We start from the raw sequence: 23816 nt of genomic DNA, 5'->3' as shown, positions 1-23816 counted from the left end.
TTGTTTAATAAAGGTGCATTCATGTATGCCAGTAAAACCCTGGTTCTGTTTATCTTTATGAGTATTGCAGAGTGAAAATTAGAATTTTCTTCCCATGGGAAATTCTAATATTTCAACATTTGGTTTTTGCCCTGAAAACAAACACACACACACACACACATCTATAAAGCTGGCTGTATTTTAAAGAAACCTTATTGAGGTTGCAGGAACAAACCATCCTGATGTGTAGGAAGAAAAGTAAATATGGCAGGCGACCAGCTTGGCTTAACAGTGAAATCCTTGCTCGTCTTAAACACAAAAAAACAGCTTACAAGAAGTGGAAGATTGGACAAATAACCAGGGAGGAGTATAAAAGTATTGCTCAGGCATGCAGGTGTGAAATTAGGAAGTCCAAATCACACTTGGAGTTGCAGTTAGCCGGAGATGTTAGGAGTAACAAGAAGGATTTCTTTAGGTATGTTAGCAACAGGAAGAAAGTCAAGGAAAGTGTGGGCCCCTTGCTGAATGAGGGAGGGAACCTAGTGACAGAGGATATGGAGAAAGCTAGTGTACTCAATGCTTTTTTTGCCTCTGTCTTCACAGACAAGGTAAGCTCCCAGACAGCTGCACTCTGCAGCACGGTATGGGGAGGAGGTGACCAGCTCTCTGTGGAGAAAGAAGTAGTTCGGGACTGTTTAGGAAAGCTGGACGAGCACAAGTCCATGGGGCCGGATGCGCTACATCCGAGGGTGCTAAAGGAGTTGGCCGATGAGATTGCAGAGCCATTGGCCATTATCTTTGAAAAATCATGGCGATCGGGGGAGGTCCCGGACGACTGGAAAAAAGCTAATGTAGTACCCATCTTTAAAAAAGGGAAGAAGGAAGATCCAGGGAACTACAGGCCAGTCAGTCTCACCTCAGTCCCTGGAAAAATCATGGAACAGGTCCTCAAGGAATCAATCCTGAACCACTTAAAGGAGGGGAAAGTGATCAGGAACAGTGAGCATGGATTCACCAAGGGCAAGTCATGCCTGACTAACCTAATTGCCTTCTATGATGAGATAACCGGCTCTGTGGATGAGGGGAAAGCAGTGGATGTGCTATTTCTGGACTTTAGCAAAGCTTTTCATACAGTCTCCCACAGTATTCTTGCCAGCAAGTTAAAGAAGTCTGGGCTGGATGAATGGACGGTAAGGTGGATAGAAAACTGGCTAGATGGTCGGGCTCAACGGGTAGTGATCAATGGTTCCATGTCTAGTTGGCAGCCGGTATCAAGTGGAGTGCCCCAAGGGTCGGTGCTGGGGCCGGTTTTGTTCAATATCTTCATTAACGATCTGGAGGATGGTGTGGACTGCACCCTTAGCAAGTTTGCAGATGACACTAAACTGGGAGGAGTGGTTGATACGCTGGAGGGTAGGGATAGGATACAGAGGGACCTAGACAAATTAGAGGATTGGGCCAAAAGAAGTATGATGAGGTTCAACAAGGACAAGTGCAGAGTCCTGCATTTAGGACGGAAGAATCCCATGCACTGTTACAGACTAGGGACCGAATGGCTGGGCAGCATTTCTGCAGAAAAGGACCTAGGGGTTACGGTGGATGAAAAGCTGAATATGAGTCAACAGTGTGCCCTTGTTGCCAAGAAGGCTAATGGCATTTTGGGTTGTATAAGTAGGGGCATTTCCAGCAGATCGAGGGATGTGATCATTCCCCTCTACTCAGCTCTGGTGAGGCCTCATTTGGAGTACTGTGTCCAGTTTTGGGCCCCACACTACAAGAAGGATGTGGATAAATTGGAGAGAGTCCAGCGGAGGGCAACAAAAATGATTAGGGGGCTGGAGCACATGACTTATGAGGAGAGGCTGAGGGAACTGGGATTGTTTAGTCTGCAGAAGAGAAGAATGAGGGGGGATTTGATAGCTGCTTTCAACTACCTGAAAGGGGGTTCCAAAGAGGATGGATCTAAACTGTTCTCAGTGGTAGAAGATGACAGAACAAGGAGTAATGGACTAAAGTTGCAGAGGGGGAGGTTTAGGTTGGACATTAGGAAAAACTTTTTCACTAGTAGGGTTGTGGAGCACTGGAATGAGTTACCTAGGGAGGTGGTGGAATCTCCTTCCTTAGAGGTTTTTAAAGTCAGGCTTGACAAAGCCCTGGCTGGGATGATTTAGTTGGGTTTGGTCCTGCTTTGAGCAGGGGGTTGGACTAGATGACCTGCTGAGTTCCCTTCCAACCCTGAGATTCTATGATTCTATGATATAATCTATATCTATATCAACATAGATAGAGATAGAAATAGAGAAATGAAAAGTTCTGAAAATTTTCAGTTTGGAAATGATAAGATATTTTACTTTTACCTTTTTCAATTGAAAGAAAACATTTCAGTGTTCCTGAATTAGAATATCTTGGTCCCCTTTGTTGGGGGATTGACTTTTAAACAAAGTGGTTTGAGTCAATTCAGTATTAATCTGTGTTTCCTTATGGCCATGCACAGCCTCAGGGGAGCTGTAGTTTGGGTTCCTGATTCCTCTATTCTCTGTTAGGGTATGTCTACACAGCAACTAGACACCCATGGCTGGCCAGTGTCAGCCGACTTGGGGTCATGGAGGCTGTTGCACTGCTGTGTAGACATTTGGGATCAGGATGCAGCCTGGGTTCTAGAACCCTGTGGGGTAGGAGGGTCACTAAGCTTGGGCTCCAGACCGAGCCCCTAAGTTTACACAGCAGTGAATCAGCCCAGCAGCCTGCATGCTATGAACCCGAGCCAACTGTCAAGGGCCAGTCACAGGATTTTCTTTGCTCTGTAGACATGCTCTTATAGGCCAGGTTCCCTGGCCAGATTACATTTTGCATTTGCAGTGACGTGACTCCCATGGAGCATGATGATGGGTGATGAAACAAAGAACACTGTTAGCACCTGTGAGAAGAAGGAGAATAATGATAAGAAGTGGTGGTGGTGTTAGAGACTCAGATTTTCAGAGGAGCCTAAGGGAGGTAGACATTCAAATACCTTGAAATCAAATGAGAATTTAAATACAAACTCTCTGATGCTCATTTGAAAAGGTCTGTCTCAGCCAAAGAGTCAAAAGTATTAACATGACCCTGTAACTGTCCAACATTAAAGAGTGTTAAACACAGTTTGGGATTTGGTAATACAGAAACCTCAGCTGTTTAGTATCATGGCAAACACACCATTAAGTATCTTTTAAACTTTTTATTAACAATAAAGGGGAAAAAAAGAAAAACCATTAAAGCATTTGAAATGTGAAGTATGAAATCAGGCTTTCATTCTGATAACATCCTTTGTTCCCTTTCCTGTTAGCTGGATGGTTTTTTTTTAAAGGAAACACCCCTTGTTCAACAATCTCTTAGATGATATTCAACATAGGAATAACTGTCTTTCTTGGCGCAAAGAGAAAAAGTGAGTTGAGATGGGTTGAAGCTGTCGTTATTGTAAAAGATCTTTCCCATCTGCTAGAAAACCAAACAAGACAAGCACACACCAAAAAAAGAAAAGAAAAGAATAACAAAGATATAAAATGCAGCTTCTGTCTCTGGTGTTGACTCTCACTTGCAGTCTCACTGTTGGAAAAACATGGGCAGAGCACATGGTCTTACCAGCCACTCTGAGACTTGTCAAACTTGAACGAGCATTGGGCTGTTTTGGTCATTGCATTTAGATGTCTCTCTGGTCACAAGCTTACAGCAGTGTTGAAAATAAAAACAAAACAAAACAAAACCAAAAAAAACCCCACAGTTTTGGCTGGCTGACCCAGGCTCTTTTTAACCAGAGGGACAAAAGAGTGCTAGGAAAGAGAAAAAAAATAAGATCGGAAGAAAAAGGACACACCAGGAGACGAAGGTAACAGAGTTTCATATCCATGGTGGTGTTCAACATTTAGCCAGAGCCATTGGAGGTGGCAGTGTCATCTGGCTCAGTCTCTCTGACCCGATCTGGTCAGGATATCTCTCAAAATTAGGATGAAGAAGGTCCAGGGTCCCAGGACAAGTTGTGGGTGGCGAGCATGGTGGTGAAACTTGCTCCTTCCCCTTCTTCACTCAGCTGGGGTCATGGTTGCCAGCTTTCCCCCAAATGATTATTCTTGTAAGGAACGGAAGAGGGAGAGATGGGTGGAATAGCTCATTCCTGCATTATTGTACTCACCAGTTAGGCTTAATTTCGGACACACAGATTTTGGTTCATCGATTGCTGGTCCCATTCTTTTCTTATTCACCAGGCATGATCTTAGCACAGTCCTTGAATTATATTGGGTAGACTTTTTGTTTAGACTCATTCAGTCTTTCTTTTTCCCTTTTCCCATCAACATTTGTTGTTATAGGTTACTCTGACTCCTTATAAACTTTCACTGGCTTTTCACAGTTGAGGTCCTAATTAGGGTAAATGTATGGACCCAGTTACCACAAAACTACACAGACAAGAGTTTAAAAGAGTGTGAAAGTTGCTATTATTATCCCTAGGATTAACCTACATTTCCAGAGGTTCCTACAAGATATTGCTCCCGAATTTATATTAATATCATAGACCAGGGGTCAGCAACCTGTGGCACACGTGCCAAAGGTGGCACATGAGCCAATTTTTACTGGCACGCTGCTGCCAGCCGGGGTCCCGGCCGCCGCCTCCGCTCAGCCACTGCCAGTCTGGGGTTTTGTCCACTACTGTAGTGTATTAAATTTCTCCCTGTAGGAATATGCTACTTGTGGAGCACCAGGACTGGCAGCCATAAATAGTACACCGTAAGTAGCCCATTCCTACAGGGAGAAATTTAATACACTAAACCCGGGAAAGGAAGGCTGTGCCTCCCCAAACAGCCCTCCCCCTATCTGCCCCCTCCCACTTCCTATCCCCTGACTGTCCCCCTCTTAACCCCTGACCCATCCACCCCCCCCGCTCCTTGGCTCCTGACCACCCCCTCCCAGGACCCCCTGACCTCTGACTGCCCCTCCTCAGAACCTCTCACCCATCCAAACCCCTGCTCCCTGTCCCCTGACTGCCCCGATCCCTATCCACACCCCCGACCCCTGACAGCCCCCCACTTATCCAACCTTCCCTGTTCCCCATCCCCTTACCGTGCCACTCAGAGCATCAGGACTGGCAGCAGTAAGAAGTACAGGGTAAGTAGCACATTCCTACGGGGAGTGATTTAATATACTACAGCTGGCCCTGCTCAGCCGCTGATGGTCTGGAGGTCTCAAAATATGTTCTCACACCACTTATCAAAAATTACACTACAATTAGCTTAAAAACTTTGTATATTACAGTAATCGTTAAAAATATATAATGTTAATAAATACATAGGTTTGATGAAACAAAGTAGTTGTACTTATGTGCCTGTGCTTATTTTGTGTTTTCGATGATTTACCTTCTAAAAAAATCTTGCATGTCTTGCACCCCCAGAAAGGTAAGAACCACTGCACTAAACTGATAAGATCTACATTTTAATTTAATTTTAAATGAAGCTTCTTAAACATGTTAAACCCTTTTTACTTTACATACAACAATAGTTTAGTTATATAATATAGACTTATAGAGAGAGAGCTTCTAAAAATGTCAGAATGTATTACTGGCACGCAAAACCTTAAATTAGAGTGAATAAATGAAGACTCGGCACACCACTTCTGAAAGGCTGCCGACCACTGTCATAGAGCAATGAAGATCATGTGGTGAGCTCCCATTAATTTAGGCTTGGATTTTTTTAAAAGATTCTCAAAGATTTAGGCACAGAAATCTTCTATGAAAATCTCATCACTAGCCAGTTTAATATTCATGGGCATTGTGGACCTACATCAGTTTAAGTAGCTTTGAGAACTTCAGTGTAGGTGACTCACTAGATGACTCAAGAAATGTAGAGAAGAGCCAGCAATTGAATTTAGATCTCATTAGTTGCAATCCAAAAGACGATCCTTCTTCTGTAGGAATAAATATATTGAAATAAATTAAAGTAAATAAATACACATGTTATCAGTCTATAGGACCACAATATAGAAGCATCACTGGCCAATGTTTCTTCAATAAGTCTTTATTATACACCCAATAGATAACCTTAAAAATATTTGAGGAACTTGAATTTTCTTAGCATTTTCCGCAGAGCTGTTTTAACTTCTTTGTTTTTCAGGCTGTAGATGATGGGGTTTAACATAGGGGTCAAGATGCTGTACTGGATGGAAATTAGTCTGTCTGGCATTGATGCAGAATCTGTGTTTGGTTTCATGTACAGAAAAAAACCCGTCAGGTACAATAAACCCACCACAATGAGGTGGGAGCTGCAGGTGGAGAAGACTTTATGCCTGCCCACCACAGACCGTATCTTCAGGACAGTGGAGATGATGTGAATGTAGGACACTAGGGTGAGGAGGAAAGAGCTCAATCCAAATACCATAAGGGTCGCAAAAAGCACCACTTTATTGATGGTGGCATCATTGCAGGAGAGTTGTAGCAGGGGAGGGAGCTCACAGCTGAAATGACTGATTGCATTGGACCCACAGAAATGAAGGTTCAGCACAGGAACAGTATTTATCAGGGCATGCAAGAAACCCAAAGCCCATGTACTCAGCACCACCTGGACACAGATACGTTTGTTCATTATGTCCAGGTAATGTAGTGGGTCACAAATGGCTGTGTATCGGTCATAAGCCATGACTGAGAGAGTGAAAATTTCAGCTCCAACAAACAGAGTAAAAAAGAATATCTGAGTAACGCAGCCATTAAAGGAAATTTTCTTCTGCTCTGCTAGGAAGTTCTCCAGCATCTTAGGCACCGTGACGGAGGAATAGCAGATATCAACAAAGGATAAATGGGACAGGAAGAAGTACATGGGGGTGTGAAGCTGAGGCTCGGCCTTTATCACCCCCATGATCACCATATTCCCGGCAAAGGTGATGAGATAAATCACTAAAAATACCAGGAAGAGGAATGGCTGGAGCCGTGGATCATCAGACAGTCCCAAGAGAATGAAGTCGGTCACCGTGGTTCGATTGTCCTTTGCCATTAATCCAGGAAACCCTTCCTCTGTAAGAATTTGTTTAAATGAAATTGCAATTCACCTGTTATAAATAGATAGTGAAAAAGAGAGATGATCTAAGTGATAGGATAATTGTGAAGTCATCTTTACTAATAATTATTAACTCTTCATCGTCACACTTATCTTTGCTGTTTGGTCTCAGTTGCACAGGACTTTGCATTTAGTATTTCCATCGCAGAGCTTTCTTCCCTTTGGCTGGGAGCTCCGCTTGCCTCTCTCCTGAAAACACTTTTCTCCACCCAAGACCATGCAAGGCCCTGTTCTGCTCTCATTAACGTTGGAACAGTGTATAGCCCCAAGCATAGAACCGGATCCAGACACTTTAGCATAAATCCTCCCTTTCCAGCCTATTGTATATACCCTTCCAACAATAAATACAGCACAGAAAATAGTTGAGAAAGCCTCAAGGAACATAAAATTCTTTACAAAAAAAAATCTTTATATTTTACTCCCTGTAGGCACTTCTCTCTACACCCCTCAGTGGTTGATACCATCTCCGCTTCTGCCTCCCTTTTGACTAGAACATAAAATAAGTATAAACCAGGGATAACTCTCTTGTCATCAGAGGGCCTGATTCTCCTCTTACCGTAGCATCAATGAGAAGTAATTCTACTGGATTTGATGGGGAAGATTCGCCCCCACTTGAGTTTTGCTGCTGTAAAGCTTATGTGAGAGGGGAATCAAACCTAAAGATTTTGTGTTTTTACATGACGCCAAATGTGGTGATGAAAGTGGGAATGTTCTGTAATATTTTTACAAGCATTGGTGTTGTCACCCATTAGGTGAAGAAGGGTTAAAATCCTTCCCCTGGAACAGGGGACAAGGCATGACAAGTATAGGTCATGTCCCTGCCTGGAGGGGTATGACTGAGCCATCGAGGGCCAGCTGGAATCAACATATAGCACTGGAGGACATGGAAAAGACATGAGGAAACCCAGCAACTGAACAAAATGGAGGCATAGATGGGCTGAACATGTGAACACAGGGTGGCGTAGTCACGGGGGGACAATGGACTGGCAGTGTCAGGAGCCTGCACTAAGACCAGGGTTTCCAGCCGTGCACACAGCAGCTCTCATTTAGGGCTGAGAGTCAATGAGATACAGACGGATTATGCAGGAGCATGACATTGTAGAGCCATGGCACCTGCTAGTCTGAACTCTGCTTTGACCGTTGCTTCACTATGTGACGCCAAATGCTGCCCGGCGCTGTCTTCTGGCTGTCTCCAGAACCCTACCCTCTTTTGGAAAAGGCTGCTTCGGGCTGCTGCAAAGACTGCCTTGCATTGATCCCTGAAGGGGTAAAGTCTCTCTTAGGGCCTTGATTTCAGCTGGACTCACTGCAGCAAGCTCACAGTGAGTAACGGGGGCACTGGAGGCCAAAGACCCAGTCTCAGCAGCGTCAAGGCTGTGTGGCTGACCCTTGTGGAAAAGTGTGACCCTTTGGGGTCTGGATACTCCCAGGAGACTGTTCAAAAGCCAGGGCATAGCACAGAGCTGTAATCCCAAGGCAGCATGCTCTTATATCATTAGCATTGTTATTATATGGTTATTCCATATTGAATGACGACACTACTGAGTCCCTCCTCATTGCCTGCAGACTTCTCTCCTCTTATTACTATATTAATGCTTCTGCAGCAGCAACTGCTGGCTCTCCCATCATTACAGTTGCCGTAGTTTCTTGCTAGACAACACTGAACATCTCCAGGAGGTGGTCTTGCCCTGAGACATTCCAGTTTCCCACAATTCTGCTGTCACCTGCAGCTCCAAGTCCCTGGACCATTTCAATGCCTACCTGCCTGGAAACAAAGGAACAAAAGGAGCTCAGAGAAGTGGCCATTAAGGCCACAATTAAGGAAAGTATCCTTAGGTCAGCACTTAAGCATGTGATTAAGTTAAGCATGCAATTACTTGCTGTTCTGAATAGTGGCCTGGAGGAGGAAGATTAGATAGATAGATAGATTAGATAAGGTGGGTGAGGTGATATCTTTTATTGGACCAACTTCTGTTGGTAAAAGAGACAAGGTTTCTCATTTACCCATAGTTCTTCTTCAGGGCTGGGATTAGTATAGACAGATCAAATTTGTGGCATGCAGAATCCTGCTTTGATCTATGATTCGACTGTGACTTCTTCAGCTTTGAGCTGCAGTTCAAGACCTGAGGCGAATCTAATAATTGAAACTGATACCAGTGAAGAAACCGAGTCAGTAGGGTGTCAGGAAAGTGGCTGCGAAAGCAGGGAAACACACTGTTTGGGCCTCATGATAAATTCAGTGCAGGATCTCACAACAAGGGACATGGCTATGGAGCAAATGGATGAGAGAGAAATAAATAATCTTAATATTTATACCATTCAATGAAGGCTCAAGGAAGTTGTGAGGAGGAGTGAGGGATTTGAAATCAAATAAAGAAAACCACAATGATTTAATGGGCAAAGGCGAAAGACAGTGGGAAAAAATCATAAAATAATTCACAGAACTATAAAAATTACTGATCTTAAGTTTTATCCGAGGGACCGTTTTTGGGTCTTTAATTAAATTGGTTGATTGAAAGAAATTAGCCTCTTGGTTATAAATGTTCACCTTCATATGTACCCTCAGTGCTGTTTGATTCACCACCTCTCAGCATCAGGGATATTTTAACACATTGACCTGAAATAAATAATACAGCCAAACTCACCTGAGGACTGCGTGGGAATGAGAGAAACCATGAGACGGTAGTATTTGTCCTCTGGAGTTCTGGCGGCACAGATGAGAGGGTATCTATCTATCTGTCTATCTGTCTATCTCTTCTGATATTTAAGGAAATTGCCTGGTTTTTATGCTGACCAGCCAAATCCTTTTTGGCATAGGAGGAATTGGGTAGAACAGAACCTAAGTTATATCCAGTCCTTCTTTCTCTTTCCTCAACTGAGAACAAAGAGATGGCCTTTATCTGACTTCAAATTTCTAATGAGTTCTGGGAGGAGGCTGTTTACCTTTAGGACCTGTTCCCTGAAGTCTGTGTTTACATCATATTTGTTTGCCATCACATAAAGTTCATCCTATGTTTAGTATATCCGCAGGTGTGGGTGGGGGCCAGGGTCAGGGAGTGTGATTGCTGGGAGAATCTGCTAAATTTTAAAAGGAATTAGAACTGGTGTTCAATCCAGGAGTCTGGATTATCACTAGTGTACTGTGGAGTAGCTCCGTGTTTGCAGAAAGGGAAATTCATGGGTACTCATCCCCCCCACACCTGTTTGCTTCCACAAACATTTTGATGGGATGGCAAATGACTGCAGTGGAAAGTGCAAATGAATGGGAGATGTAGGGGAATCATAGTCATGTTTTATTATGGAAAGGAAACATCTGACATGCTTATCACCTCCCTGCCCAAACTACCCATCGCTGACCCCCAGATTTCCCCCAACACAAGTAGACCCCTTAATTACACTTTAGTGCTGCAACTTGGACACATCTCACCATATTGTTTCCTGCTGTCCATTTCCTCTACTGGGTGTACTTTACTTGTTAGTAGACTCAAATCTCCTTTTATTGCCTGCAGCCCCTTTCCTCTAATCCCATCCATGGTCATTTTCCAGGTTGATTGTCCTTTGGTTTTTCAAAGGGGTCTAAGGGAGTTAGGTACCCAATGCCTTTGAACATCAATAGGAGTTTGGCACCTAACTTCATTAGGCTCTTTTTAAAAATTCCATAAATGGAATTGGTGCATTTTCTGAAGAACCTAAGGAAGCCATGTGATGACCCATGTTTTGAACCCAGGCCAGGGAGTCCCCACACAGCTGCCACCCAATGCCTACTGAAATCTGGTGGGCTGAGAAGCTGCTAAGACTAAAATCCCAGCCAAGATGCCAAACATAGAAGCTCTGATTGGAAGATCACTCAGCTCAACCAATTGGTCCAACTACACCACAGGATCTCAGATGGGTTCTGTGGCCTCCTGAGTGTCCACAATCAGGTTTCAGGGAGCCCACCAAGGACCAGGCTTCAGATCTGGGTGGAGGGGCTCAGGCTTCAGCCTGTATCCAACATAAGTCATTGTTGAGAGAATGAAAACACTGCAGCTAAGTGAATTAGGAACACTTGGCAAAAAAAAAAAGTCAATTTTTGCACATCGTTTTGACAGGAAATTTCTAAATAAAATGAAAGAACAGTTCTATTTCATTTTGCTTTAATTGCCACTTTTACATTATTTTTTTTTTTTTAAATGTTGAATGACATAGACTGTCTGAATGATAGAATTTCATTTCCCTTCCTCTTTCCCCTTCCCCTCCCAAAAATAGTGAACAATTTTCAAACAAAATAAATGGAATGTAATGATTATGTATTAGCATGCACCACACTGTACTTTAAACCTTTACGTTTCTCAGCAGGCATGTAAAATAATGAAGAGGACAGATCACTTATTCAGAGCAATCTGGATGTCTTGGTAAACTGGATGCAAGCAAACACTGTGTGTTTTAATATGGCTAAATGTAGATGGATACATCTAGGACTGAAGATGTAGGTCACACTGACAGGATGGGGCTGTCCTGTGAGAAAATGACTCTGAAAAAGATTTGGGAGTTATGGTGGATAACCAGCTGAACATGAGCTCCCAGTGCAAGACTGTGGTCAAAAAAGCTAATGCGATCCTGGAATGCATACACAGAGGAATCTCAAGTGGAAGAAGAGAGGTTATTTTATCTCTGTATTGGGACTTGTGTGACTGGTGATGGAATACGGTGTCCAGTTCTGGTTCCCACAATTCAGATGTGAGTAAATGGGACAGGGGTCAGAGAAAAGCCATGAGGATGATTAAAGGATTAAAAAACCTACCTTGGAGTGACAGAGTTATAGAGCACAATCTAATGAAGAAGATTAATGGGTGGCCTGATTACAGTCTATAAGTACATACATGGGAACAAATATTTAATAATGGGCTCTTCAATCTAGCAAAGAAAGGTCTAACACGCTCCAATGGCTGGAAGTTGAACCTGGACAATTTCAGACTGGAAATAAATGTTTAACAGTGAGGGTAATTAAACATTGTGACAATTTGCCAAGGTTCATAGTGGACAATTTTAAATTAGAATTACATTTAATTTTAGGGTATTTTCCTAAAAGATCTGCTCTAGGAATTATTTGGGGGCAGTTCTCTGGCCTATGTTGTCCAGGAGGTCACAACGGTCCCTTCTAGTCTCTGAATCTATGAACCTATGAAATTCATCTAGCTAGTGGACCTGGATTTAATGGATCTAGGTGGGTGGAAAATTATGGTGACCTAGTGGTGATTTAGGCCTGTAGTTTGTTGAGAGCAGTCTTACAAACAGTGTCCAGGAATTGCTCACTAGAGAGAGAGTTTTTAAAAGGATCCTGTAAAAATAGTACATATTTGTTCTTTCTGCACCTTGTTCTGCCTCATTGAAATCTATTCGAGCTTACCATTGGCTTTGTTGGAGGCAGAATCTAGCCCTCTGTAATATCCCTCAGTAATTTAAGTCCCCGTACTGCTGTGTATTTGCAGTTAAGTGACTAGATATAGTCACTTATCTGAAGGATTTTAGCACCTGTTTTAAATGAAAACCATATCACCATGCAACCTGAAACATGGAACCGCCAAAGGTACCACCAGACTGTGTGTGATATAGGTGGCATTTCCCAGTCTGAACCTGATCTTGGTGTGGATTTCAGCTGCAGCCTTGTGAGTAACTGATTTTCTGGTTTACTGGTCAAACTGAAAACATGGGTGGGGGGGAAGGTGAAGGAGGATGGTTCAGGTCAACCTGAACATTTTTATTATTTTTTTCAGCAAACTGATTAACATTTTCATTTGGGTCAAATTTTATTTCATTTTTGAACTTTCAAATCTTTAAAAAATAAAATTTAATTAAAACTTGAAGCAAAAATCAAAACATTTCATTTAAAAATGTCAAAATGTAATCTTTTGGTTTTTATATTTATATTTTATTTTATTTTCCAGAAAACCTGCAGGTTTTGGTGAATTTTCTTTTCTCAAGCATTCCCTCCAAGTTAGCTCTAATTTCATGGCTGTTTCCTGGATCCAGAATGGGGCTGGTAAAAAAAATAAAATTAAATTAAAATAAAAGAGACTGGAAAATTCACGCCGTCCCAATCCTTATCTAGGTGCAGATATGAATTTTGAGACTGTCCCAATTTTTTCTAGGACTAGGTTCTGATCCTTCCACTCACAAAGAGTGCCACCTCAACAACAACATGCAAGCAGAATGATCAGAGTGATGTTTGACAAATGCCATGATAATTGTAATTTTCTGGATTTTTCACCTAATTATCGTTCAGCTCTTCAACTCTTTTACCTATTTTATGTACTAACTGCCCCAAACTTCCTTAACACAGAAGTAATTGCCCAGGGCTTACTCATGTCCTTCCAGGCTGATTAAAGTGGCTAAACTTAACTCTCTGAAAACCAGATAATGCAGAGTAAAGGTAATGCAAACTGAAAAATAGTGAAAAAAAATTAAGGCATGTAGCCCCAGGCATGGGCCAAACAAAGTTGGAAGAATCAGAAAAAAAAATATCTATGACATTATTTATTAGGGAGTAGTTATCTCAAGACCCTGTTGTTTAAGTGACCTCACATTTGGATCACTAACCCTACACTGGCCAACCATGAGGCAAAGCAATTTTCAAGACAATCTGAGAAAGTATGCAGGTAATCTGTTAAACAGCAAGTGTCTCCACTTTAAGTCTACCACAGCTGCCACTCTACTATAGTATACTAGATCCTAAATTTTCAATCTGGCTTCAGATTCCTTGTTGTTTTGGGTGCCCAACTTGAGGCACATTTTCAGAAAGGTCTTACTAGCCATCCTCTGAAAACCAGGACACTTTAATGGGTCTCAACCAGAACACTCAGAAATTTAGGCACTGAAAATCACTGGTCAGGACTGAAAAGGTCAGTCGTGTATTGCTCACTCTCTTACAGAGGTGCAAGGAGACATGGAGAGGAGAAGAGGTCTAGGAGCATGGGAGTTTGTAATGGAATGAAGAGACACAGGACATGTCTTGATATCTAGTTGGCAGCTAGTATCAAGTGGAGTGCCCCAGGGGTCAGTCCTGGGGCCGGTTTTGTTCAAAGTCTTCATTAATGATCTGGATAGTGGGATGAATTGCACTCTCAGCAAGTTTGCAGATGACACTAAACTGGGAGGAGTGCTAGATATGCTGGACAGTAGGGATAGGGTCCAGAGTGACCTAGACAAATTGGAGGATTGTGCCAAAAGAAATCTGATGAGGTTCAACAAGGACAAGTGCCAAGTCCTGCACTTAGGATGGAAGAATCCCATTCACTGTTACAGACTAGGGACCGAATGGCTAGGAAGCAGTTCTGCAGAAAAGGACCTAGGGGTTACAGTGGACGAGATGCTGGATATGAGTCAACAGTGTGCCCTTGTTGCCAAGAAGGCTAACAGCATTTTGGGCTGTATAAGTAGGGGCATTGCCAGCAGATCGAGGGACATGATCATTCCCCTCTGTTAGACATTGGTGAGGACTCATCTGGAGTACTGTGTCCAGTTTTGGGCCCCACACTACAAGAAGGATGTGGAAAAATTGACCTCCTGAGGTCTCTTCCAACCCTAATCTTCTATGATTCTATGACAATGAGAGAAGAGGTAGGAAGGTAGGGTTATGTACTCTTGAAACTTAACCCTTGCTCCTCAGGAATGTTTTTCTCAGGGCCTCTTTCACGCCCTTGTTCCTCAGTGTGTATATTATCGGATTCAGCAGGATGGATGTCCATGAAAATGAGGGTCCCAAAATAGATGGTGACCACTGAGAGGTGCAAAGCTCAGGTGGAGAATGTCTTCTTGCAGGCTGATGACATCCTCGGTATGCTGGCTATGATTTGGAAGTAAGAGGCCATGGTGAAGAGGATAGCAGACATGGTAATGACAATGCCAACGGCATAGCCTACTGCCCTGGATGGTGTAGGTGTTGGTGCACAAGAGCTTAAAAAGCTGATGGGCATCATAAAAGAAATGGTTCATCCTGCTGGGGATGCAGAAGGAAATCCTGGCTAGCATGAAGGATGGGAAAAAGGGGCAGGCGAACCCCATGAGCCAACATGCCATGGCCACATTCTGGAAAATCCTAGGGTTCATGGTGGTGGAGTAACGCAGTGGGTTGCAGATGGTCAAATGTCACAGAGTCACCTGGGCAATGCTCTGGAACTACTCCATATGAAGCCAGTAAGGACTCTGGGGGAGCATGCCTCCACTCTCTGAGCATACTGTCTACAGGGCTAGAAGCTTACACAGCTTCGACCTTCCTGGGTCTGACCTCAGAGCATTTAGCATCGCCTTCCACACCGTGCACTTTCACAGTGAGTCTGCCTGGGCGGGGTGTCTGGGGAAGCCAGAGGGCCCTGCACCCCAACTCTGCAGTCAGACATGACTCTCAGCCAGCCGGTAAACAGAATGTTTATTAGTCAACAGGAACACAGCATAGAACAGAACTTGTTAGCACAAAAATTAGTGATTTTCATCCAAGTCCATCTTGGGGGTAGGGGAGCCCAGAGACAGGGCTCTGGTCCTCCCCCTGTGTCCCAAGCCAACCGAGACTGACTTGCTTTCAGCTGCTTGGCCCCCACCCTGCCCGTTGCTGCTCCTCCAGCCTTTGTCTCACTTCCTGGCCCAAGAGTCACCTGGTCTCATCCCCCTCCTGGGTCTCAGGTTATGAAGGGGCGAACATAGCATCTATGCAGGCAGCTGGAGCAGCCTCTGCAAAGTCATACACCTTTATTCCCACCACCTAGATATTGGTGCAATACACAGAGAAACTGAGGCACACACAGCATTCATGGAAAATAGTAAGATTCACATAGGCTCACATACAATATAACAAGGGAAAATCCCCACTTTGTCACACCAAGTAGCTATCATAAGCCATGACTGTCAGGAGGAACAGCTCAGTGCCAGCAAAGGAGAAGAAGTAATACTGAGAAATGCAGCTGGAGGCAGAGATAGTCCTCTTATCTGCTAAGAAGTTGGACAACATCTTGGGCACTGTGACGGTGGCGTACCAGACCTCCACCAGCGAGAAGTTGCAGATGAAGAAGGACATGGCGGTGTGGAGGTGGGAGTCCATGAGGATGATGGGGATGATGAGTATGCTACCCACGGGTGAGAGGATGTAAATGATTCAGAACAGCACGAAGAGCAAGACTTGGAACTGCTAAACGCTGATGAACTTCAAGAAGATGAACTCAGTGACCACTGTACAGTTCTCCCTCTCCATGGGACTGGCTGGATAAACCTCTATTAATAATTCTGTAAATAAAAAGGCATAACAGCTACTCCATAACCAAGTGGCCAAAAGCATACGAGTTATATCAGGGATGACTTAACTATTAGGAATATCTGGCTAGCTGGCTAGCTAACTAGTAAATAGCATTCATTAAAAACCCTTTTGATGAAAAAATGGCTTTTTCATCAAAATGAAATTTCTGTGGGAAATGTCTATTTTTTATTAAATTTTCCAGATATTAATGGAAAAATTAAAAACCCGTAACTGGAAAAAAATATTCTCAGGTATTCTTTCTTTCTTTCTTTCTTTCTTTCTTTCTTTCTTTCTTTCTTCTGAAAAAAATATTTGAGGAACTGAATGCTTTGCTAGTTTCCATCAAAGTTTTCCACAATAACTAAACTATTTTCTGACCATAGAATCATAGAATCTCAGGGTTGGACCAGTTCCATAATCTCTCACTGTATGCATGTATCATTTTTTAATTCGAAGTTATGAATATTGGCTGCATACTTGTTTGATTCTAAGTAGGCTGTAGTGGAGCAGTTGGTCAGATTCCTGAGAAAAGACTATTTTCAGTAAGTGCCAAGTCAGGAAACACTTAAGCCAACAATGAACTTGGAGACACCAATCCACATCTAGGCCTTCCCAGGAATGTGGCTTAGCTGGTAAGGAACTCAGTCCTGCATGGACATGTGACTTGCCCAGGTGACTCCAAAACTCCATTCTGGAGTTGGACTTTGCATAGGAGAGGGAAGGGGGTCTCCACCCAGAAGAGAAAGTCTATTTAAGCCCATGTGAGACCCCCTCCATTTTGTCTTCAACTGACTAAAGAGAGAGCCTCTCCACCTCCAAAGATACCTGAAAGAAACTGCAAGGGGTTTGAGTGATTGCTGGACCCAGACTAAAAGGAGGTTAGTCTGTAAAAGGGAGCATTCTGGAACTGGTGAGATTATCTGTATTCAGTTTGATTAGACATAGATTTGCGTGTTTTATTTTATTTTGCTTGGTGACTTACTTTGTTCTACTTGGAACCACTTAAATCCTACTTTCTGTATTTAATAAAATCACTTTTTTCTTATCAATTAACCCAGAGTATGTACTGGAGGGGCAAACAGCTGTGCATATCTCTCTATCAGTGTTATAGAGGGCAAACCATTTCTGAGTTTACCCTGCATAAGCTTTATACAGAGTAAAACGGATTTATCTGGGTTTAGACCCCACTGGGAGTTGGGCATCGGAATGTTAAAGACAAGAACACTTCTGTCAGCTGCTTTCAGCTAAGCCTACAGCTGTTAGGGGACATGATTCAGACTTAGGTCTGTGTTTGCAGCAGGCTATCAAGTCTGGCTCAAACCAGGCAGAGTACTGAAGTCCTAAGCTGACGGGGCAAGAAATCAGGGGCAGAAGTAGTCCTGGCACATCAGGTGGCAGCTCCCAAGGGGGGTTCTGTGATCCAACCCGTCACACTAAGAACTGAACATTTTATTTCCGTAGCCAGTTTTTCCTAATAACATTATTTCTGTGATTGTATCGTACTGGATACATCCATGCTGTGCATTCATCTTTGTGTTTAACTGTTCTAAAAGTGATCTGTGTATTCCGTTCTCTGTCTAGGAACTAAACCCACTACAAGAATTTGAAAGTGCTAAACGTTTATAACAGTTATTTAAATGTAAATTGCTATGGGTCATATTCTACTATCAGCCTTGAAGCAGAATTCTCCACTGAAGTTGAGTTCTACTGAAAATCTGATAGTATGGAATTCACCTAGAAGAGTAAGAAGAAACAGTCATAGACAGTATGCAAACATACGCACAATAAAGCTCTTCAGAGATCAGATGAGTGACTGAAATAAACTAACACTTTCATTTCCAGAATCCTGGCCATCAAAGAAGCTTAGGATTCCAGAATTTTTAAATTCAATCCTTTGTTATAGAGCTGATGTTAACATTGCTTGGGTCAGACAACATGGTCACAATGGCCTTGGTCACACATTTATTTATGACTCCATGAAAGAGTGATATACAAGTTAGGGGATATCATACTATTAGTATTATTATTTATGCATCCACTAGGTGCATCCTCCATGCCAGACACCCAGAGGGGGGCATGGAGCAGCATTCATGTCACACTCTCTGTCAGTACCTGGGCCGGGGAAGCTAATGATCCAACCAGCGGACCAAGTTTGGGGATGAATCCTGGCCTCATGCCACCTGAAGCATATTGCACATATGCTAAGAAGAAGACACCCAGACTGTAAGTTCTATCAGGTGTGGGAGCTGACACCTAACAGCCACTTTTGGAGCACGAGTCCCAGATTTAGGTTTCACTGAAATTCACAAAAGATCCACTCTGAAACCCCTGAACACTGTAGGCACCTAAACTCACATAGCACCTAACTGTCCATTGTAAAGGCTCCTGATATTTCTTCCTCTAGTCTTGTGCAATGCTGCCCACTTGATGCCTATCTCCAGCCCAAGCCCCAGAGTGATGCACAAACTGGGGAATGATAGGTGTTCCTATACCTAACGCATCTGTGAGCCCCTACGGCATGCTTGAACTCCATACAAAATGACCAGGAGGGAGAGGATTTTCCTGGTGACCTTTAGCCCTGTCATAAACAGATAGTTAAGGGTTAAAGTCTCTTTTACCTGTAAAGGGTTAAGAAGCTCAGTAACCTGATGAATACCTGACCAGAGGACCAATCAAGGGACAGGATAATTTAAAATCTCTGTGGAGGGAAGGCGTTGTCTGTGCTCTCTTTGGATCTAAGAGAGGCCAGACATGTCTCCAAGTTCTCCTGGAGTATTTCCTACTATCCAGTATAGTGAGTATTAGTTAAAAAGGCGGATTAGTCTTTTGAGTTGCTTTCTATATTTGCAATTTTGTGTTTGCTGAAGGAATTCTTTATTTCTGTTTGCTGTTACTTTGATTATTCTGAGGAGGAGGGAGGGGAAGTCTCTCCAGTTCTTATAAGCTAGACTCTGTATATTTTATCCTGGTATTACAGAGATAGTTGTGGCAAATTCAGGCCAATTAGCTACCTGGAGAGGGGTAACAATTAGCCCGGAAGGCTTAGCCAGCAAAATAAGGTTCAGCTGGGGCAGGGGTTAGGAAGAAACTAATCAGGTTCAGCTGGCCCCAGTTGCGAGAGACCTTTTTAAACCCTCCCTGACAAGGAAGCGGGGGGGGGGGGAAGGAGGATGAGAGAAGCAGGGCAGCTGCCAGCAAGGAGGGACAGCTGAACTCTGAGACTCGCTGCAGGACGGAGGGCACCCTCCCCAGGGGGCTGGCTGAGAAGGAATCAGCCCGGCCTTGTGAGATTGAGAAGGGTTTTTTTTCCCTTGTACCCTAGCCTGTGCCTCTGAGGCTGGGAAGGACTGAGCTAACAAACAGAGGGACAGGGGTTTTGCCACACGTGGTGTCAGGAGTGGGATCGCCTAGTGGGTGAGGCACCATGGCAAGCCGTAACTGGGCAGGGTGAAGACCACAAAAAAAAAAATTATTTTTTTTTCTAAAATGGAGGATGTGCTGAAGGCACTGATACAGGCCACTGCGGCCCAACAAGAGGCTACCAGAGTGCAGGTGGCTGCCCAGCGGGAGTCCGTACGGGCACAACAGGAGACCAACCAGCTGTTGATGAGCCAGGCAGCCCAAGATCGAGCAAACCTGACCGAGGTAGTGAATCAGTTGACGGCCCTGACCACAATGACGCAGTGGGCCCAGGGGACCCGACCGCTACGGGCAAGCAACTACTTGCAGAAGATGATACCAGAGGACGATGTAGAGGCATATCTCCTTGGGTTCGAGAGGACGGCCCGGCGGGAGGCCTGGCCACAGGACCAGTGGGCCGGTCTGCTGGCTCCATTTCTATGCGGGGAGGCCCAGAAAGCCTACTTTGACATGCCCGCGGAAGCAGCCATGGATTACTCTCGGCTGAAGGCGGAGATCCTGGCGAGGGCAGGCCTGACGCCTGCCCTAAGGGCCCAGCGCTTCCACGAGTGGAAGTACCGGGAGGACAAACCCCCGAGGTCCCAGCTATTCGATCTGATACACCTTGCTCGGAAGTGGCTCCGCCCCAAGGCCCATGGGCCGGAGAAGGTATTAGAACTCCTGGTATTGGACAGATACATGAGAGGGTTGCCGCCGGACATACGGGGGTGGGTCTGCCAAAACGACCCCTCCTCTTATGATGATCTGGTTGCTCTCGTGGAGAGACACTTGGCAGCCCAAGAACTATCTCAGACCCCCGGGGGAGGGAGGCGCCAATATCAGAGGCCAGCCTCTACACCGAGGCCCCCGTTCGCCCTAGCCCCGGGCCGGAAAATGGAGGGGAGGCAGGAGGTGAAGGAACCACCGGCAGTCCCGGAAAGACTGGAGGACTGGGGAAGAAGGGCTCCGGGAATGCGTCCCAGCAGCCCGAAAAATAGGGGGCTGCCCAAGGGGGGGTACCGATGTTATGCCTGTGGTGAACTAGGGCACATTGCTGCCCAATGCCCTAACCTTGGGGAGCCTATGCAGTGCAAACTAGGGGAAATAGGGGGACCGTGCGGGCTAATCAGTCTGGTCGGGGACACGATGGTCCCTCATAGATACACTCGGCCCGTTAAGCTGAACGGGATAGGGACCACGGCATTAATAGACTCAGGCAGTGCGATTACGCTGGTCTCTGGGAAGCTGGTCAGGCCGGGCCAACTATCCCAGGCCAAGCGCTCGGGAATATCCTGTGTACATGGGGATGTCGGCTACTACCCGACCGTCCCTGTACGCATTGAGGTGCTCGGAAGCCCCACCGAGGTGACGGTAGGAGTCGTTCCGAAACTCCCTTACCCTGTCCTTATCGGACGAGACTTCCCGGGATTTGATGGCCTACTCCCCGGGAAAGAGGAGGAAGGGTGGGAGAACCCTGGGGCCCCAGGGGCGGCCCAGATGGGGGACCCTCTCCCCGCTTTCCACGAGTTTGGCCAGGACGTGTTCTCCCCACCGGGGAAGCCCAGGAAACCTCGGAGGGAACGGAGGGCCGACAAAAGGAGGGGGACAAGGATCCTGACCCGGTACCTGACGCCTACATTGGCGGGGGAAAGAAGGGGTGCAGCTGACAGCGGGGCCAGCCCAGCCGACTCCAGCCCATTTGTTGGGCCGGGTTCCCCGAAGGCTATCTCTGAGGGGGAGGGGGAGGAGGACCCCCCCGAAATGGGGCCCATAGGGGCCGCACGTGGGACTTTTGGTCAGGATCAGGCCAATGATCCCCTTTACCACAACATTTTTAAAGAAGTAGTCGAGGTGAATGGGGTCCCGGTGGAGGGAAGAGCTAAGGGACCAGGACCGTATTACATGATTAAAAAGGATTTGCTGTATAGAGTAGTCCAGGTCCAAGAGCGAGTCATCGAACAACTCTTGGTCCCCCGGAAGCATCAAAGGGCGGTAATGGACCTGGCCCACAGTCATCTGTTCGGGGCCCATCTAGGGATGGATAAGACCCTCGACCGGGTTCTACAGAGGTTCTTTTGGCCTGGCATTTATGCAGCCGTCCGGCAGTATTGTTCCTCCTGTCCGGAGTGCCAACTACATGGGCCCCGACCATACTTACAGGCCCCTCTGGTCCCTCTACCAATTATTGAGATCCCGTTCGAGCGTATAGCTATGGACATAGTGGGGCCGTTAGAAAAGTCAGCCCGAGGCCATCGGTACATCCTAGTAGTATTGGATTATGCCACCCGATACCCCGAGGCCATCCCCCTGCGGAATACCATGTCCAAGTCCATAGCCAAAGAATTAGTCCAGATATTCTCCAGAGTAGGGATACCTAGGGAGATCCTGACAGACCAAGGGACCCCCTTTGTTTCCAAGCTGATGAAGGACTTGTGTGACCTGCTCCACATACGGACCCTCCGAACGTCGGTCTACCACCCCCAGACCGATGGCCTCGTTGAACGCTTTAACAAGACGTTGAAAAACATGTTGCGGAAGGTGATCAGCTGCGATGGAAAAGACTGGGACACCCTGCTACCATACGTGCTGTTTGCCGTCCGGGAAGTTCCTCAGGCCTCCACGGGATTCTCCCCCTTCGAGCTGTTATATGGTCGGCACCCCAGGGGCATACTGGACCTGGCTAAAGAAGACTGGGAAGAGCAGCCAAACCCAGGGAGAAACATTGTAGAACATGTGCTACAAATGAGAGACCGAATCGCCAGGGTCACCCCCCTAGTACGCGAACACATGGAGAAGGCCCAAGGGGCACAACGGACCTACTACAACCGTCAAGCAAAGGCCCGGAAGTTCCAGGTGGGGGACCGGGTGATGGTGCTCATACCCACGGCAGAGAGCAAGCTCCTGGCCAGATGGCAGGGACCTTATGAGGTAGTTGAGGCAGTAGGGGAAGTTAACTACAAGGTCCGGCAGCCAGGTCGCCGGAAGCTGGAGCAGATCTATCACATAAACCTGCTGAAACCCTGGCAGGATAGAGAAACCCTGGTAACGGTGTTGGGGGTGCCACCCCCTAAAGACGATCAGCCCAACCAGGTGGGAATATCCCTGGAGCTGACCCCAGAACAACGATCTGAGGCGGTCAGCCTGGTCAAACACAACCAAGACGTGTTCTCGGAGAAGCCCGGTAGAACTACGGAAGTTCACCATCACATCTTCACAGAGCCCGGGGTGAAGGTGCATGTCAAGCCATACCAGATCCCGGAGGCCAAAAGAGAGGAAATTCGGAAAGAGGTCAGGAAGATGCTGGCCCTAGGGGTTATTGAAGAGTCTCATAGCCAGTGGTCCAGTCCCGTGGTTCTGGTGCCAAAGCCAGACGGCAGTATGAGGTTCTGCAACGACTTCCGCAAGCTGAACGAGGTATCCCGATTTGACGCCTACCCCTTACCCAGGATCGACGAACTGATCGACAGATTGGGAAAGGCCCGGTTCATGTCTACCCTGGACCTTACCAAGGGCTATTGGCAGATCCCCCTGGCGAAGACCGACAAGGAGAAGACGGCCTTTGCAACCCCGGAAGGACTATATCAATACACCGTTCTTCCCTTTGGATTACATGGGGCCCCCGCTACCTTCCAGCGGCTAATGGATAAGCTGCTACGGACCCATAGGGAGTACGCTGCTGCCTATCTTGATGATGTCATCATATATAGCCCCGACTGGGAGACACATCTCGGAAAGGTAGAGGCAGTCCTGGATACCCTGAGAAAGGCCGGACTGACCGCGAATCCCTCCAAGTGTTCGATCGGGTTAGCTGAAGCCAAATACCTGGGGTACGTAGTGGGGAGGGGCATGGTGAGGCCCCAACTCAACAAGCTAGACGCCATACTGAAGTGGCCCCGGCCACTGCGGAAAAAGCAGGTCCGAGCATTCCTGGGACTCGTGGGGTACTATAGGCGGTTCATTCCCCACTTTGCCACCAGGGTATGCCCCTTAACGGACCTGACCAGGGCTCGGGGCCCGGACATAGTGAAATGGTCTGCTGCGGCCGAAGCCGCTTTTGTGGATCTACGAACGGCCCTCTGCACAGACCCTGTCCTAGTAGCCCC

The 23816-nt window shown here is 45.8% G+C and overlaps 1 protein-coding gene across 1 annotated transcript; it reads right to left on the bottom strand.

Moving 5' to 3' along the window:
* Window positions 1–6041: 6041 nt before the first annotated feature.
* On the bottom strand, window positions 6042–6986 carry LOC123348341 (olfactory receptor 1009-like). Its single transcript, XM_044985855.1, has one exon. It carries the CDS (start codon window positions 6984–6986, stop codon window positions 6042–6044), a length of 945 nt encoding a protein of 314 aa, XP_044841790.1.
* Between the last annotated feature and the right edge of the window lie 16830 nt (window positions 6987–23816).

Source organism: Mauremys mutica, chromosome 13, assembly GCF_020497125.1.
Source record: "Mauremys mutica isolate MM-2020 ecotype Southern chromosome 13, ASM2049712v1, whole genome shotgun sequence".
NCBI classification, from domain to species: Eukaryota; Metazoa; Chordata; order Testudines; family Geoemydidae; genus Mauremys; species Mauremys mutica.
Note: the sequence above shows the minus strand (reverse complement) of the source record. Positions and strands in the feature narration are given on the sequence as shown.